Source organism: Puma concolor, chromosome B3 (assembly GCF_028749965.1).
Source record: "Puma concolor isolate L17-30 chromosome B3, mPumCon1.1.hap2, whole genome shotgun sequence".
Classification (NCBI taxonomy): Eukaryota; Metazoa; Chordata; class Mammalia; order Carnivora; family Felidae; genus Puma; species Puma concolor.
Window position 1 is genome coordinate 139,706,357 of NC_141672.1, and position 15,474 is coordinate 139,721,830.

General features: G+C 43.3%; 1 protein-coding gene across 11 annotated transcripts in view; it reads left to right on the forward strand.

Annotated features, from left to right (window-relative positions):
* Positions 1-15,474, forward strand: part of AKAP13 (A-kinase anchoring protein 13) — a 335,610-nt gene that overhangs the window by 222,331 nt on the left and 97,805 nt on the right. For all 11 annotated transcript variants that reach the window (XM_086711495.1, XM_086711489.1, XM_086711487.1 and 8 more), the window contains one exon: positions 10,508-10,583. In XM_086711495.1, the coding sequence (XP_086567621.1) occupies positions 10,508-10,583 (76 nt within the window). The remainder of the gene's footprint in view (positions 1-10,507; positions 10,584-15,474) is intronic.

Consider the following 15,474-nt stretch of genomic DNA (forward strand, 5'->3'; position numbering starts at 1 on the left):
GAAAGATTTTGACTCAAGCGTTGGCTTCCATGTCCGGATGGTGGGTTTTTGCTTCCTTTTGTTCAGCCTCGTCTCTCTGGCTGGGTCTCCTGAGACAGTTGAAAAGGAAGTCAATAGGAGCAGTGGCTGGGAAGGCTGGGTGTAACCATAAGCTGCGTTATTAGGATGTTCAGATATAAACAGTAGGAGAAACACTGCCAGAAACAAAAGGCAGTTCCCTGTCTGCTGGAAATATGTACAGCTCTATTTTCAGACTGATGGGAACACAACGTGGGTGCAGTTTAGATAATCACGAGGAGTCCCAGGCTTCGTGGCAGGAACAAAAACTTACCCAGATGGGTCTGACATTCCTTCTGAACTTCATTTTCCCGTGCTCCATATGCACAGTAGCTCACCAGAACTTTGGATGTTGAACACCCATAGCGTCCATGATCCTACGTATTATGGAGGTGCTATGGACAAAGGCCTAAGTTTGTTCTTAGCTAAAGAATCATAAATGGAGTCAGAGCCAGAAAGTGGCTTTTTGGTAACTAATTCCTCCAAAAACATGAATATTTAATGGTAGAGTTTCTGTTTCCCTTATTTCCAGCCAAACACAATTTCTGAATGATCTTGAACTCCCCTCTCCTACCCATTCGGGCAGTTGCCAATCCTGTATTTTGCTCATACGAGCTCAAAGATGCCATAGGGCAAAATCTGGAGAGAGGGACTCATAATCATCTTTGTTTTTCTCTTAAAACTCAAATTATTAGTAGTCTCAACACTGTTGTTTCTTCCTTTTCTGTCTCCTAATTCTTCTAACAATCAGAATCTCGCCAAGCCTAGTCTCCAAGCTGGCTAAGAAGAGTGTTAATAGTACAGAGAACCAACGTATCTGTTTATGTGAAAATCTCCATCTTAGAGGTCACCTCTTGGAAAAGAGACTAACAGGAGAACAGGTGTGTTACCGTGTTTGTAGTCAGGGCTTGGTGATGTATCTGAAGGTCCACCTGAAGGCCTGTAGGAAGCACTCTGAAATGTTTCATGTAGCCACGTGGTGTGGCCTTTAAGTTGGCTGTTGGTGTAAGTGAGAAAGAGACAGAGTTGTTGAAGAACAGAACCGAGACTAGGGCAGATTTATCTGTGACATCAGATTCTGAAACCCAGCAGGAGGAGGAGGAGATGTTTTGTAATCTGGTTTATATCTCCTAAGCGGTTGATCTCTGTAGTAAACGCCGTGTGTTTCACACAAGAAGACGGTATGCTGGGTGCTGCTGTCACTGAATACGACGTGGTAGAAAATGCTGAGACATGTTTTGGCATTCTTTCCACACTCGGTGCGCATGGAGTTTGCCCTCTGGTTAGTGGCATTGACCATGATTGGTAGTATCTGGCCCAGAGTTCCAGCTCTGCCCCTCACTGTGTGGGCCCCTTTGACCACTTTTCTCTGTTGCTGGCTGCACAGTCATTTTGTTTTATCATTGGGAGGCTACACGTAACATAAAATCTGCCACGTTTAGGTGCGCAGTTAGTTTGGTGGCCTGTCACGTTGTTGTGCACCCGTTCCCGCCAGCCATCTCCAGAACTTTCTCGTCTTTGCAAACAAACTCTCTACCCATTCACCAATAATTCCATGTTTCTCCCTCCCTGCCAGCCCCTGGAAACCACCATTCTATTTTTTTGTCTGTGAGTTCAATGACCCTGGTTACCTCATAGACATGGAATCACAGTGTTTGTCCTTTTCTGACTGGTTTATCTCACTGAGCGTACTGTCTTCAGGGTTCATCCATGCTGTAGCGTGTCGGGGTTCCCTTGCTTTTGAAGGCTGGGTGGTGGTGTTCCGTGATGTGTGTAGGTCACATGTATGCATTCATCTGCGGATGGACATTCGTTGTTTCCACCTTTTGTCTGTCGTGAGTAATGCTGCTGCGGACACAGGCGTACAAATATCTGTCTGCGTCCCTGCTTTCGATTCTTTTCAGCATATACCCAGAGGTGGAATTGCTGGATTGTATAGCAATTCTCTGTTGAATTTTTGGAAGAACCACCACACTGTTGCACAGTGACTGCTGCGTTTGACATTCCCACCAGCAGCGCCCAGGGTTCCAGTTTCCCTGCACCCACACCCACACTTGTTATTTTCTCAGTGGCTCCTTGGGGGTGAGGAGGTGACAATAGCCATCCTAACGGGAGCGACGTAGTGTCTCATCATTTTGACTTACGTGCATTTCCCTGGTGCACACTCACTTTTGTGCTGGTGATGTTTGTAAGAGTTCAGAAGTAGCAGCTTTCCAAGCTGCTCCGTGCACACATGTGTGTCGTCCCACATGAAGGAACGCTGCCTTCGGAGTGTCTCCTCTCTGCCTGTTGGGCCTTGGCCCTCGTGCACATCTTCTCACCTGTTACCTCAGTGGCAAATGAAGCCAGCATCCAGCCTTTCTCTCGAGATCCCTAAACTTCTTCAACTATTTGAAAGGCGTCTGAACACCTTAGACTCAGCACAGCCAAATAGAACAGGCAGCAGCATCTTCCTGCCCGCTGGATTTCCCGCTGGTTAAATGATGGGTTTGGGGCCCTCTGTCTTATTTCTGTGGATTCTGCCCTCCATGCCAGCTTTTTGCTCCTCTGCTTCTGTCTCCAGAGGGCGTCTTCCCAGTCCGGGTGCACACTGCCGCTAGGCTAGGCCACAGGCTCCTCCTACCACCCCATTTTCTCCATGTTCTTCGAGAGCTATGTTCCTGGCACGGTACCGCTCTGCCTCCCCTGCTGATGTCGTTGGGGGGAGGGTCCGCCCTTGCTTGAGAACAAAGCCTGGTTCACTATGGCCCTATCTCCTGTTCACCTTTCCTCAGTTTATACTTCCGGGAACCTTTGGGCTTTCTGTGCTTCTCAGACATGTCTCAGGAAAAGGTCTGCATGCTGGGTTCCGAGGATATTCTCCAGAACCAATGACTGGACACACACATGCATGTTTTTGGTGAGGGTTCATGGCTTCCCTCAGGTTCGGAAGGAGTCTGTGCCGTAGAAGGCAATGAACTCCAGCTCTGAAGTGTCCTGACTACTTGGCTCATCTGTTTTTTCCACATGGCTGGAACTCCCTGCCTCTCCTCCTCTCTCTCTCCTGAGCATACTGTGCTCGCCTTAGAAGGCCCACCTCATATACCACCACCTCTGTTAAGTGTTTCTCACATATCCGAACCAGAAATTATCTTTTGTTATTCTAGGGGCTTCCTCCTTAACCTCTGTGGGTTTCTGGGACTTGTGTCCCTTGTATTTCATTAACTAAACCGTGTTTCCTGACCTGTGGTCCGCAGTTGGTGGAGGTACTCATATCTGCCATCCTGGGACATGGCTGCAAATGTGACCCATGGCATTTTTGTTTAAAAAGAGTTTCTCATACTTTTCAACTGTGAGATGTCCTGTCCTATGCAAAATGTAGACAGGATCATGGCCTACCCGTCTGCCTAAGCTGTGCCTGAACACTGTTTCTTGCCTAATGGGGAGTGGGGGGGAGGTCCCCAACATGTTGACCAGGGATGGATCCGCGTGTAGCTGACAGCAAGAGAGCTCGAGGAAGCCTTTTTATGCTAGAATTCCCCATCCTGCCCTGGTGAAAAAGTCTTGATTCACTTGAAACCTTACTATTTTTCAATATAGATTTTACTTTTTTTTTTTTTAATATTTTTTTTCAACGTTTATTTATTTTTTTTGGGACAGAGAGAGACAGACCATGAACGGGGGAGGGGCAGAGAGAGAAGGAGACACAGAATCGGAAACAGGCTCCAGGCTCTGAGCCATCAGCCCAGAGCCTGACGCAGGGCTCGAACTCACGGACCGCGAGATCGTGATCTGGCTGAAGTCGGACGCTTAACCGACTGCGCCACCCAGGCGCCCCTAGATTTTACTTTTAAATGTTTATAAATGAATCTGAATTCAGAAGAGGGAACTGGCTGAAACTGCATCATAGCCAGATTCTCCTAAGTGTCCTGTGTCCATGGAGGTGGTGCACCTTATCAGCACCACCAGTTAATGCTCTTCATTAATTGTCAGTGACGGCCACAGGCGCCTAGGCCTAGGCAGAGCCCCCATTAACGGTCAGTGATGGACACAGGCGCCTAGGCAGAGCCCCCATTAACAGTCAGTGACGGACACAGGCGCCTAGGCCTATGCAGAGTCCTCCCCCTCCCCCCCGACACAGAGAACATTTCTCTCAATTACAGCATCCTGAATTTCAAACACTTGGCACCCACTGTCCCATGCGTTGTTTCTTTTTGGTAATACTTTTATTTTCTAAATATATTTGCCTAAAATAAACAGTGACTGTTTTCCAGCTAATCTTCTCCAGGGATCTGAAATGCACTTGGCCAGATCTTTTCCAGTTTAGTATTGTTATTAAAACTTGTTTAAACAGTTGTTGAGTTCCAAGGCAAAGAAAAAAGTAACAAGCGGTACCCATGGACTCGGGGAAAGAGAGCTGGATGGAAGTAGGGAGAACGCCCTCCCGGCTTCTAAATACTGAACTCACTGGGTGGAGTCACTTCACCTCCTTTGGCCTCACTTGTGTTTGTTTACGGATCTGGTAAAGGCAGGCGGAGTGAGAATCCTGAAGGCTCTCCTCGCTGTTCTCTGTAAAATCATGGAGGATAATGAACTCAAAGATTATTCATTAAGCATCCCCACGAACCATGCCCTTGCTTCTTGGCACTTCCCTCCCCAGGGATTAAAGGTGTGTTTCTGTTCTCAAGAAGCTTGGTCTCTGGAGCAGATGCAGTCACCAGTAACAGTGCAGTCCACACGCAAAGTTACCCTCCCCAAATCTAGCCTCACCGAGTGTGTGGCCTCCTCTCCCAAATGGCATCGTGCCTTGTTGTGCGGCAGGAGAAAGGTCATGTCTAGCTGACAGTTATTTTATAAACTGTAAAGTGCTCTGAATCTAGAGAGATAAACACATGTTTCACAGCTTTCATTCTGATCTCACCTGTCCTGTGAAAACCTGCTCTTTGCAGAGTCACGAGAAACCTCACAGTTACCCAGTCCAGTAACTTCTTTTTTTTTTTTTTTTTTTTTTAATCTGTTTTGACTTCTCTGCAGTGGTTGGCACCACGGACCTACCTTCTGTTTTCTGCCCTCTGCTTCCTTAACTCCTGTGAAACTAGGCTCCCTGAATTCTTCTGCTTCTACCAGGGTGTGGCAGTCTCTGACTTCCCCACTCTGTTGTGCAATGCCTTGTGTGGAGCGGAAGAATGGCAGAATATCGTTGCTCTGGCCCCATGTCTCTGCTTGTGTCATTTGTGACCTAGTCAGAAATGCATGCAGCACATAAAATACGGCTCCTCCTTCCAGTGGTCTGCTCACTTGGGCTCTCATTCCTGCTAGTGACAGCACACATTTAATACCTGCTGTGTGCGAGGAGCTTAGGAAGTGAACATTTTCATGTCTCTCTCTCATAGAGACAGTCCTTTCAGGACACGCTCTTTACTACTTCTGCTTTTAAGGCTTCGCATAGAATTTGATACATAGAAGGTATTTAAATACTTTTTTTTTTTTTTTTTGCTTTAAATAAGGAGGGAGATAAACCTGAGGGTGAAGAGCATTCCATCTTCAGACTGTCTTCCGTTCCTAGAAAGTAACCAACAGATTAAAATACATTTTCCATTTAAAAAACAAATACTCCCATGAGACACTACTTCTCACCTGCTAGGATGGCTGCAATCAGATGGACAAGAATCATAACCAGCGTGGGCACGGATGAGGAGAAAGAAAACAGCCATGCGTGGCTGGCAGGGACATCACATGATGCAGCCACTTTGGAAAAGTCTGGCAGTTCCTAAGAATGTCTAATATAAAGGTTATCATGTGACCCAGCAGTTTCACTCATTAGGTATAAACCCAGGAGAAATGAAAACACGTGCAAACAAAAACTTTTATGAGGATTTTCATAGCAGCATTATTCCAAACAGCCAGAGAGTGAAAACAACCCAAATGCCCGTCAGTTGAAGAATGAATGAATGAATGAATGAATGAATGAATAGAATTAGGGCATCCCCACACAGTGGAACATTATCTAGTAGTAAAAGGAATGAAGTGCTGGTGCTACAACATAGGAAAACCTTGAAAACACTTTGCTAAGTGAAGGAAGCCAGTCACAAAAGATCACGTAATGCATGATGCCATTTATGTGAAGCGTTCGGAGTAGGCAAATCCATGGAGACAGAAAGTGGATTCATGATTGCCCAGAACTGGGTGGGGTTTGAATACTAATGGATACGGTGTCTTCTTGGCATGATGAAAATATTCTAAACTTAGTGATGATGGTTACAGCAGGTCTGCAAATACCCTAAACCACTGATTCATAGGCTTAGACGGGTGAGTTTTAGAGTATATGAATTACACTTCAGTAAAGATGTTAAAATGCCAAATTACACCCCAAACCCCCCCCCCCCCCGCCCCCCACACACACACTCCCACTCAGTGCACTGTGGTATGTATCCTGGTTTTGATCCTGGAACAGAAAAGAACGTTAATGGAAACAGAAATAGAATCCAAATCAAGTCCAGGATTTAGTTAATGGTAATGTACCAATGTTGGTGTCTTACTGTTGATGAAGGCACCAGGGTTTCATAGGATGTTAACATTGGAGATACTGGTGAGAGAGGGTACATGAGAACTCTGGGCTATATTTGTAACTTTTCTGTCAACTTAAAGTTACTACGAAATAGAAGGCTTTCCAGAATCAATTGTAAAAACCAAAAAGTAACTTGTAAAAAAAATTTGGGAAACAACAGAAAAGTTAAAATAAATATTGTCTCTCTGTGTTCATTCAGGCATAATCATTCAATGAAAAAACTGAATCAGATTAAGGTTTTTCACCACATAGGTGTGATCATATCAAGAGACTTCTGCCTGCCCCTGTGTTTAAGTGTTTTTGATACTAACTAATATATACTACTTGTCAAAACTGTGATAGGTCTGAGATTTTACCCTACTCTCAAGCTCCCAAGTTAGTCTGACAGTTTCATGGCTGCTGCCTGAAGTCACAGGGCTTCCTGGGTCAGAGGCAAAGGGGTTTATTACTCATTGCACAAAAAGCACCATGAGCATCAGTTTCTTGTTGGTTCCTCTTGCTTCCCAAGTTCCCCAGGGACAGCCCAGAGGGGGTCCCAGGTGGATGCTATGTCACGGCCAAGAAACCCCACTCTTAGGAAACTTCAGTCCTTATAATGGGCAGTGAGCCTGCCTGATCTTTGCCCTTGACTGAGACATTGTCTTTGTTATGCTGACAGTAGACAGACCTGCCCTTTGCTTCAGAAACAAACAATATCTCTATCTTCCAGAGTTGTTTGATACACACATTTTTGAAAAGATAATTTAGAACAAAAGGACAATCAATGCCTTTGCTCACAAGACATGGAGAGATAGGAGAGACCCATGAAGAATGTTCTTCCAACATTAACATGTTCTCACCACTGTTACTTCAGAAATTAGTGTATTCAGTTAGAGATTTGATTTCGTCTTAATTTCATTGTTTCAGTATTTATTACATTATTTTAAATAAATATTTTAATATTTTATTTTTATTAAAACACGATTTTAAATAAACATGTTGTTTATATTATATACTATTACTATATCATGAACTGCTTATGTATATTATGTTATTTTACAAATTGTTTAACTTACTTTTTATAACATGCAAACCTAAAAAAGGACATGAAAAGTATAGTCAGTCCCTTACATATTGAAGGCAAAGAATGTCCAGTTTACTCAGTGGCCACGGAGTTGAAAAGGCAATGAAAAATATTCTGAGATGTAGAGTTTTAGCAAAGTCTCCTAAAATGTCGGCTGAAGTTAGTGAAGGTCACAGAAGGAGAACACAATGTCATGACAATTCAGAGCAGCGTATTCTTCACTACTTTAAAGGATCTTCTCAGCTTTTTTGCTTCTGTTAATTATTCAAATTTGTGCCGTATTCCTGCAATGTTTTCCTATTTGGGGAATAAAAGGAGGAAAAGCAATTTTTTTTTTTTCTCTTTCAGCCTCAAAATGTAGCTTTCTACTGAAGTATAGTAGTTCTGGACTCTTGTTTCTACTGTTAGCAGAGAAACATTTCACTCTGGTGAAATTTGGCTCATTTCAAATGAGATGTAGTTTTCAGTAAAGAAATCCTGCTCTGAATGAATGATTTTTTTTTTTTTTTTTTTTTTTAAGAAAATTTGCTGTTTGATTTCTTTGAAAGGTATGGGTAGGGTTTGTTAAAGTTACTGAATTTGAGGTTACTTCCTTATTGGGCACACTCAAATTACATTTTAAAGGGCCTACTTTGCATAATCCCAGGGAACCAGCAGAAGATCGGTTTCCATTCAGATCACTCTGAAATTTTTGGCATGGGTTTGTAACATACCAGGAACCAAAACATGCATGGCCCCTGGTCCCTGCCTCCTGTCCTCTCCCTAACGGTGAGATAGTCAAAAGGAGCAAATGATTTGCTGTTTTGTTTCATGTAGATCTAGGTTTGCAAGAAGCGTATTAATTCCTTGCGTTTCTTGTTGGTCAAACAGTTGGTTTGACAGAACGTCCTGGAGCTTTCTGCCTTATCCCATGTGGCATATTTGATGATACTGTTCTCTCATCCCTTCGTGGGATGAACTTGGCCATGACAGCTTGACCTTTTTTCTACGTTGCTGGATTCGGTATCTTAATATTTGTTCAGGATTTTGCATCTCTGTTCCTAAGGGATACTGATGTACGTTTTCTTATAATATCTTTGTCTAGTTTTGGAGGCAGTGTGATGCTGGACTCATAGAAACAAGCTGTATATAGTTCCTGCCTCCTGTATTTTGTAGAAGAGTTTGTGTAGAGTTGGCATTATTTCTTCCTTCAGTGTTTGGTGGCATTCACCACTGAAACCATCTGGGCCTGAAGATTTCATTATAGGAAGGTTTTTAACTAAATTCAATGTCTTTAAAAGAATAAGGGTATTCAGATTATCTTCTTGAGCGAATTTTGGTAGTTTGTGCCCTCCATGAAATGTTTCCATTTCATCTGACTTGTGAATCTGTTACAGTAATGTTGTGCATAATATCCCTTTGTTATCCTTTCAGTATCTGTTGGAACTGTGATGATGACTTCTTTAATTCCTGATACTGGCAGTTTGTAACTTTTGGTCTTGGTCAGTCTAGCTAGAGCTTTACTGATATAGGGAACCAGGTTATGGTTTCATTGACTTTATTTTTTGTTTTCCATTTCATTGAGACCTGTTTTTCTAGTTTCTTAGAAGCGTAGATCTTTGATTTGAGACCTCTCTTTTCTAATATAGGCACTTAATGTTATAAATTTTGCTCTAAATCCTGTTTTAGCTGTATCTCACAAATTTTTATATGCGATGTTTGAATTTTTCAGTTGGAGATGTTTTCTAATATTTAATATATAATAATTCCTAAAGATCTCTTCTTTGATTCATGGATTTTTTAACAGTTTTTTTTGTGTGTTTTTGTCTTGTTTTGTTTTTTAAATCTTTGCGGTTTTTCCAGGTAACTTCTCATTTTGGTTTCTGATTTGATACTCTTGTGGACAGAGCGCATATGTAGTATGATTTTAATCTTCAATTTGAGATTTCTCTTATGCCACTGAATATGGTCTGTTGTGGTGAACATTCCGTGTGTACTTGAGATGTGAGTCCTGCTGCCTTTGGGTGAATTGCTCTGCATTTGTTGGTTAGCTCAAACTGCTTGGTAACGTTTTTCAAGTTTTCTGTATCTTTGTTGATTTTGTGTTTACTTCTTTATCAGTTACGGGGGAGACGACTTTTGAAATCTGTCACGGTAATTTCATACTATCTTAAATGTAATGAAAGTAGATGGTTATGATGTTAATAAGATGGCTGAGCGTTGTAAAGGCTAAGTTTTTTTAAAAAAAATATTTTAAGGGAGTCTTCTCTTCTTAAAATGCTTTAGATTCATGTAGACTTGTATTCCATCGCCAGTGCTGTCATAATGATCTCAGCAACTCCGCTGAGCCTAGTTACTCTTTGGGTACAGATAATACAGACTTCTCGCAGCTCTTGTGGGGATTTAGATAATGTACATAGAATCCTAACCTGATACCCAGTGGATAGTAAATCTTGAAGAAACAGAAGTTATTTTTGTGTTTTTAACTTGTAAATGAAGAGATCAAATATGTATTGTAATCTGCGATGCATTTCGTGTTACTCATCATTATCACTGTGTTACATATTAAATGTATTATTCTTATATTATTTCACCCTCGGCCGGCACCAGGCCTTCCTCCTTGTGTGTCTTTTTCCTGTTGCTTTTACTGACGGTCTCCTTAGAGCCTTAGTGGAGTAGGGCATGCCTTGATTGTGTTGTGAAAGGGGTTTTTTTTTCCTTCCTATAATTTTACCTACTGTATCATAAAGTATTAAAGAAAAAAGTAGGAGTGTTGGTACAGTAGATATGTTTGCAGCAGCCATCACATCATCCCACATTGCTTCACTATCTGAACGTCGATCTGTTTCTCTTTCCTTCAGATAAACCGGGAAAGCTGGTGTACAATACAGCCGTGCCCTGATGCAGCGTCTCTCTTGGCTCCCACACAGAGCCCAGGTGAGCCGGGGTTTTCCAGCTTCCAGTTGCGTGAATAACTGTATCTAAAAACGTCCATTTCCTAGCTCTGGAGCCCCCCTCTAATTACCAGAGCGTTTTTGGAGGTCTGTCTTTCCTGACCAGGCCATACAGTAAGTCAGAAGAAGGGGGTAAGAGCAGTTTGGGTTCGTAGGCGTTTTTGGCCCCCCGAGAATGAGTAGTGTCATGTAATTACTTAAGTTTCGTTTTAGTGGTAAGTCTTCACGTGTGGCTTTATGACTTACTGATTCTGTGAAGGCGTCTCTGCTGTGTGCGTACATATGATTGTGGTTTCTCAATCCGATAACAGCTGTAAATACTTATTAAGAACTAAACTGGAGAGCCCTCAGTTTTAGCTGCGCATTGAAATTCTCTGGGGGGCTTTAGGAATACACTGCTGCCCGGGTCCCGCTCCCAGACGTCCTGATTTAGTTGGGCCTGGGGTGTGAGCCGGGCCTCAGAAGCTTTGAAAGCTCCCTTGGCGAGTCCACTGCGCAGCCAGGGTCGAGAACCATCAGCTTTGGAAGTACCGTCGGCAGTTGAGGTATCAGTCACAGCAGGTGAGGGTCAGCTGCCGACACCTGGCTTGTTCGTGACACAGCGCGTGGCTTGTGGTAGGAGGCCCCACCTTCTACCCAGTGTAGCCACTAATTCACAGTGAAGAGAGGAATGTTGCCCAGTGTCTGTGCTCCCTGTGGTCTCCCATCTGTACAGCACTGCTAGCTTTCCTCAGTGGGTGGTGTTGAAGGACGTGGCGCCTCTACGTCAGTCCCTGTGCCTGTTGCGGAGCTGCCACGTGAACGTCATTTGGTCTCCTGAGTCGACAGCACCTTTGTTTACCTTCACAAGTTTTACTGACCTGCTGTAAAACTTACCGAGTCCCCATCAACTGGTCTTTGTAGAAACAGTTTAGCTGGGGGTGTCTCGCATAGTACTAAATTGAAAGGCACACCGTCCACATCCTAGGTCTCCCAAGAGTTTTCCTCCGGATTCTCAGCTCTGACTTCACTCCAAAGGAAATGTTGGAGACAAATACGAAAAGTGTTTTTTCTCCAGTTTTGTCTCAGATGGTCGTGTTCAGAGTCCCTGCCTGTTACAAGATTGACCCTATTCACAGACTTAGCTGACACTTCCCTCGCCCAGCCCCCCTAGAATCTTGTACTTAAAAGTATACTACTCACCATATCTTGGGCTGTTGTGGGCATTTTCCAGAAGTGTCATTACTCCCAACCGTCCAAACAGCAGAGCTCTCTGCCGTGGAAGGGTTAAATGAGGCTGTCTGACAACTTGAGTGTTCACAAGGGGTTTCTTCACACACTAGAGTTTAATTTGTTCATTTAAAGAAATGAATTTTGAACCCCTGAGCATTTTTCCCAGGACATCATCTTGAATTTTATTGACTCTCCCTGCCCCCCGCCCCACCACACAAACACACTTGGCCTTCTTAGACACTTCTTGACTTCTTAGAGTCTTTTTAAATCTCACTGTAGCAAAATCTGAGATCTGGATTGTGCTTTGGAACTTCAGACCTGAGGTTTTGATTTTAGGTAAATTGTTTGGTGAATTCTGGGTATTTTGGATCTTAGAGATTTCCTTTACTTTATAAACACAGTTCAAGAGATCAATAGTGTAAAAACCAAAGAAGATAATATGTTTTAAAATCACTTTGGATATTCTTCAACTCTGGATAAATACAAATTTATTTAACTACGAATAAATACAAATGCATTACGATTAGCATGGTTCAGCAAATGCGAGCGGGCGCTGCTGGTAGGCTTTCCTCCCTTTCCCTACTGTAATTTGTTTGCCTATATATAATTTTAAACCCACATGAGTAGGGAGCATCTTAAAAATGACACGTTTTGCTAGCTTTTAAAGAAGCTAATGTCTCGGGACACAGAAGTTTATGGGCAGAATTATGTATGAGTCATAAAATAGGACTGGCTCACCTCAAGGTAATGTCCGTCCTGGATGCTTGTTACATCACTCAGTATGGGTTAGTGAAGCCTTAACTTCATTAGGTGTGTTTATCACAGGCCTGCTGGGTGCTGAGGGGCAGAGTCGTGGCTACTATTTGTATAAATTATTTCTAACTGTCACCACAGCTATTTGAGGGAGGTACAGTCATCCCATTTGATTGGTATGGCAGTGGAGACTTAAGGGGTTAAATGACTTCTTGCCTGGGATTTTTGTACTAAAGGTAAGCAGACCTGGCTCTAAGGCAGATAGATGTGACCCTCAAACCAGCCAGTGTTTATTGTTCTTGCGTATACCTTCACGTGTTACTACTCCACGTTATTCGTTAGGAGAGGGCGTGTGAGAAGACATATGACACAGGGGGTAGATTGGCTTTGCCTTTAGGGTCCCCCTCTGTTTGTGGGGTTGCATAATGGCTTATGGTCATTTTCTCCCCCTAATCCCTTGTTTTCATACCCTTCCCCACCTCACTCCCCCAACTCAACAGTCAGGATTGTATCACACAGCAGAGTCTTATCCCAGCTCGATTTGTGCTCCCTTGTAGTGCTGGCTCGGATTTATTTTCTGGGTGAACTCTTCCTACCAGGGCCGAATCTGGATATTCCCCGTGAATTTTCCATTAGAGTGTCTCAAGTTGGTTTGTTTTCCAGTCTGGAATGTGGACGTGGTCTATTTGACTGCCCGCTGGAGAGTCGGCAGCTCAGCATAGTTGCTGTGACAGCCCTTTCTTTTCTTGGCCAGCCCCCTGGTTTCCCCTCAACCATGAAGTGGAGTTTTTGATTTTTCCAAGTGGGGAAAGAGGGAGAAGTAGAAAGGTGACACCCACCTACTCCACCTAAGCTTGTCCATACTCTCCAAAATGGGGGGGGTGAGGGGGGGTTGGGTCGAGAATACCCATGATTCCAAGTCTTGTAGAGACAGAGCCTATTCCCACTGAACTAAAGACTCAGAAATAGCTTGGACCAAGATTGAAATGGATTAAGGTCAGTTTTTTTCTTCAACTGAAACATTCTGAGATTTATCTGTGGATCCTGTAGCATCATTTGTGTATTTCTGTGTTGAAATTGTCTTCCTAATATGTCCGTTTCTACTACAAAGTTGCATACTATCCCCCTACCACCACCGTGCAGGCGCGCGCGCGCGCTCTCTCTCTCTCTCTCTAAATGTCTCTTTTTATTTGGATAATCCTCAGTACCTAGTCAAATGCCTTACTAGGAGAAAAGGTAATTTTAATCACCAGTTTGTGACCTATATTCCAGTGTGTTGCTCCTTTGACCCTTCCTCTAAGATTCCCAGCTAATTCAGGGCAAATAATTTATTAATGATCAATAATTAGCTAATTGAGATAAGAATAAACATCCTCTTCTCGTTATCCCTCAGCATACATACACATACAATTATTGTCCCAACATGGACTCTGAGAATTAAGAGAGACACTGGGGGTTATCTGATGTCCCATTTCCTTTCTATGTGTACATCTTTTCTGAAACCTCTTGACAAAGTCATTCAGCCTTTGTGCCACCCCTTCTGGTGGAGTGACAGTCATTACTTTATGAAGCTGCTAACCCATTGCCCAGAAGCCTAGAGTTAAAGCTCTGTGGCTTCCACTCAGTGGGCTTTTTGTTCTACCTCTGGAACAGCAAAGAACAGATCTGCAACTGCCCTCAGACTCATTTTTTCCAGCTCCTGTGCAAGCCACATGTATATCAAGGGTTTCCACTGGTGTGACCTCATTACCATGTGTGCATTTCTATCAGTGTTTTTTATTTTTATTTTTTTTAGAGAGAGCTCATGAGTGGAGAGGGAGAGGAGAGAGAGAATCCCAAGCAGGCTCAGTGCTCAGCCCGGGGCCTGATGCAGGGCTCAATCCCATGAACCTGGGATCATGACCCAAAATGAAATCAAGAGCCAGACACCCAACACTCAGTGACCCAGGCACCTCATATCAGTTCTTTATCTAAATGTTATCTAGGACATGGCGCCTGGGTGGCTCAGTCGGTTAAGCACCCGGCTTCAGCTCAGGTCATGATCTCCCCGTATTGAGTTTGAGCCCCGTGTCGGACTCTGTGCTGATAGCTCAGAGCCTGGAGCCTGCTTCAGATCCTGTGTCTCCCTCCCTTCCTCCCCCCCCCCCCCACCCCCGCCGTCCCTCCCCGGCTCATGCGTTGTCTCTCTCTCTCTCTCTCAAAAATAAACATACATTAGAAAATAAATAAAAATAAATGTTACCTAGAAACAAACAATCCTGTCGGTGAGTTCTAGCCGTCACATAGTGGCAGGACTGTTTTCCATTTTGGACTTGGGTATACTGTCTGTTCATAGAGTCTAAAACCGTTGTGGTTTGTTTTTGGTTTTGCTTTCACCTTGTATTGTCAACTCCTCTTGAATCTGCCTCCAACCAAAACCTCCAGGTAGCGTTCTCATGAACTGCTAGGTAGTCAGCTCGTCTACTATGTCCCTCATCAGCTAGTATCAGCTGCAGGGTTGATACGTGTCTGACTGAATCACACAGAAAAGTGCTAACCACAATGGAGATACCACACTCTCCAGACTACTTAAAGGAGGTTGATACCTACCTATTAATTGACTTTCTTTTGGGCTTTTGGTTTTACCACATACATATGTGTTTAATTCTGTTGCTACCAGGTCATATTTTGTTTACAGAATTAATAGGAGAGAATGGGTTAAATACCTTGCTAATTTCAATGTACTAAGTCTTGAGAATTCCTTGAGAGACAGTATAATATTTCTGTCAGGGCCTCCTCCCTCTGGTTTACCAGAGTCCCTGTGCTAATTATTGAACTGAAGACAGATTCTACATGATACATTTTTCTTCATTAGTATATTTCCCCTCTCCCCAGTGTCATCTGTTTAAGGTAGAAAAATAATTATATTT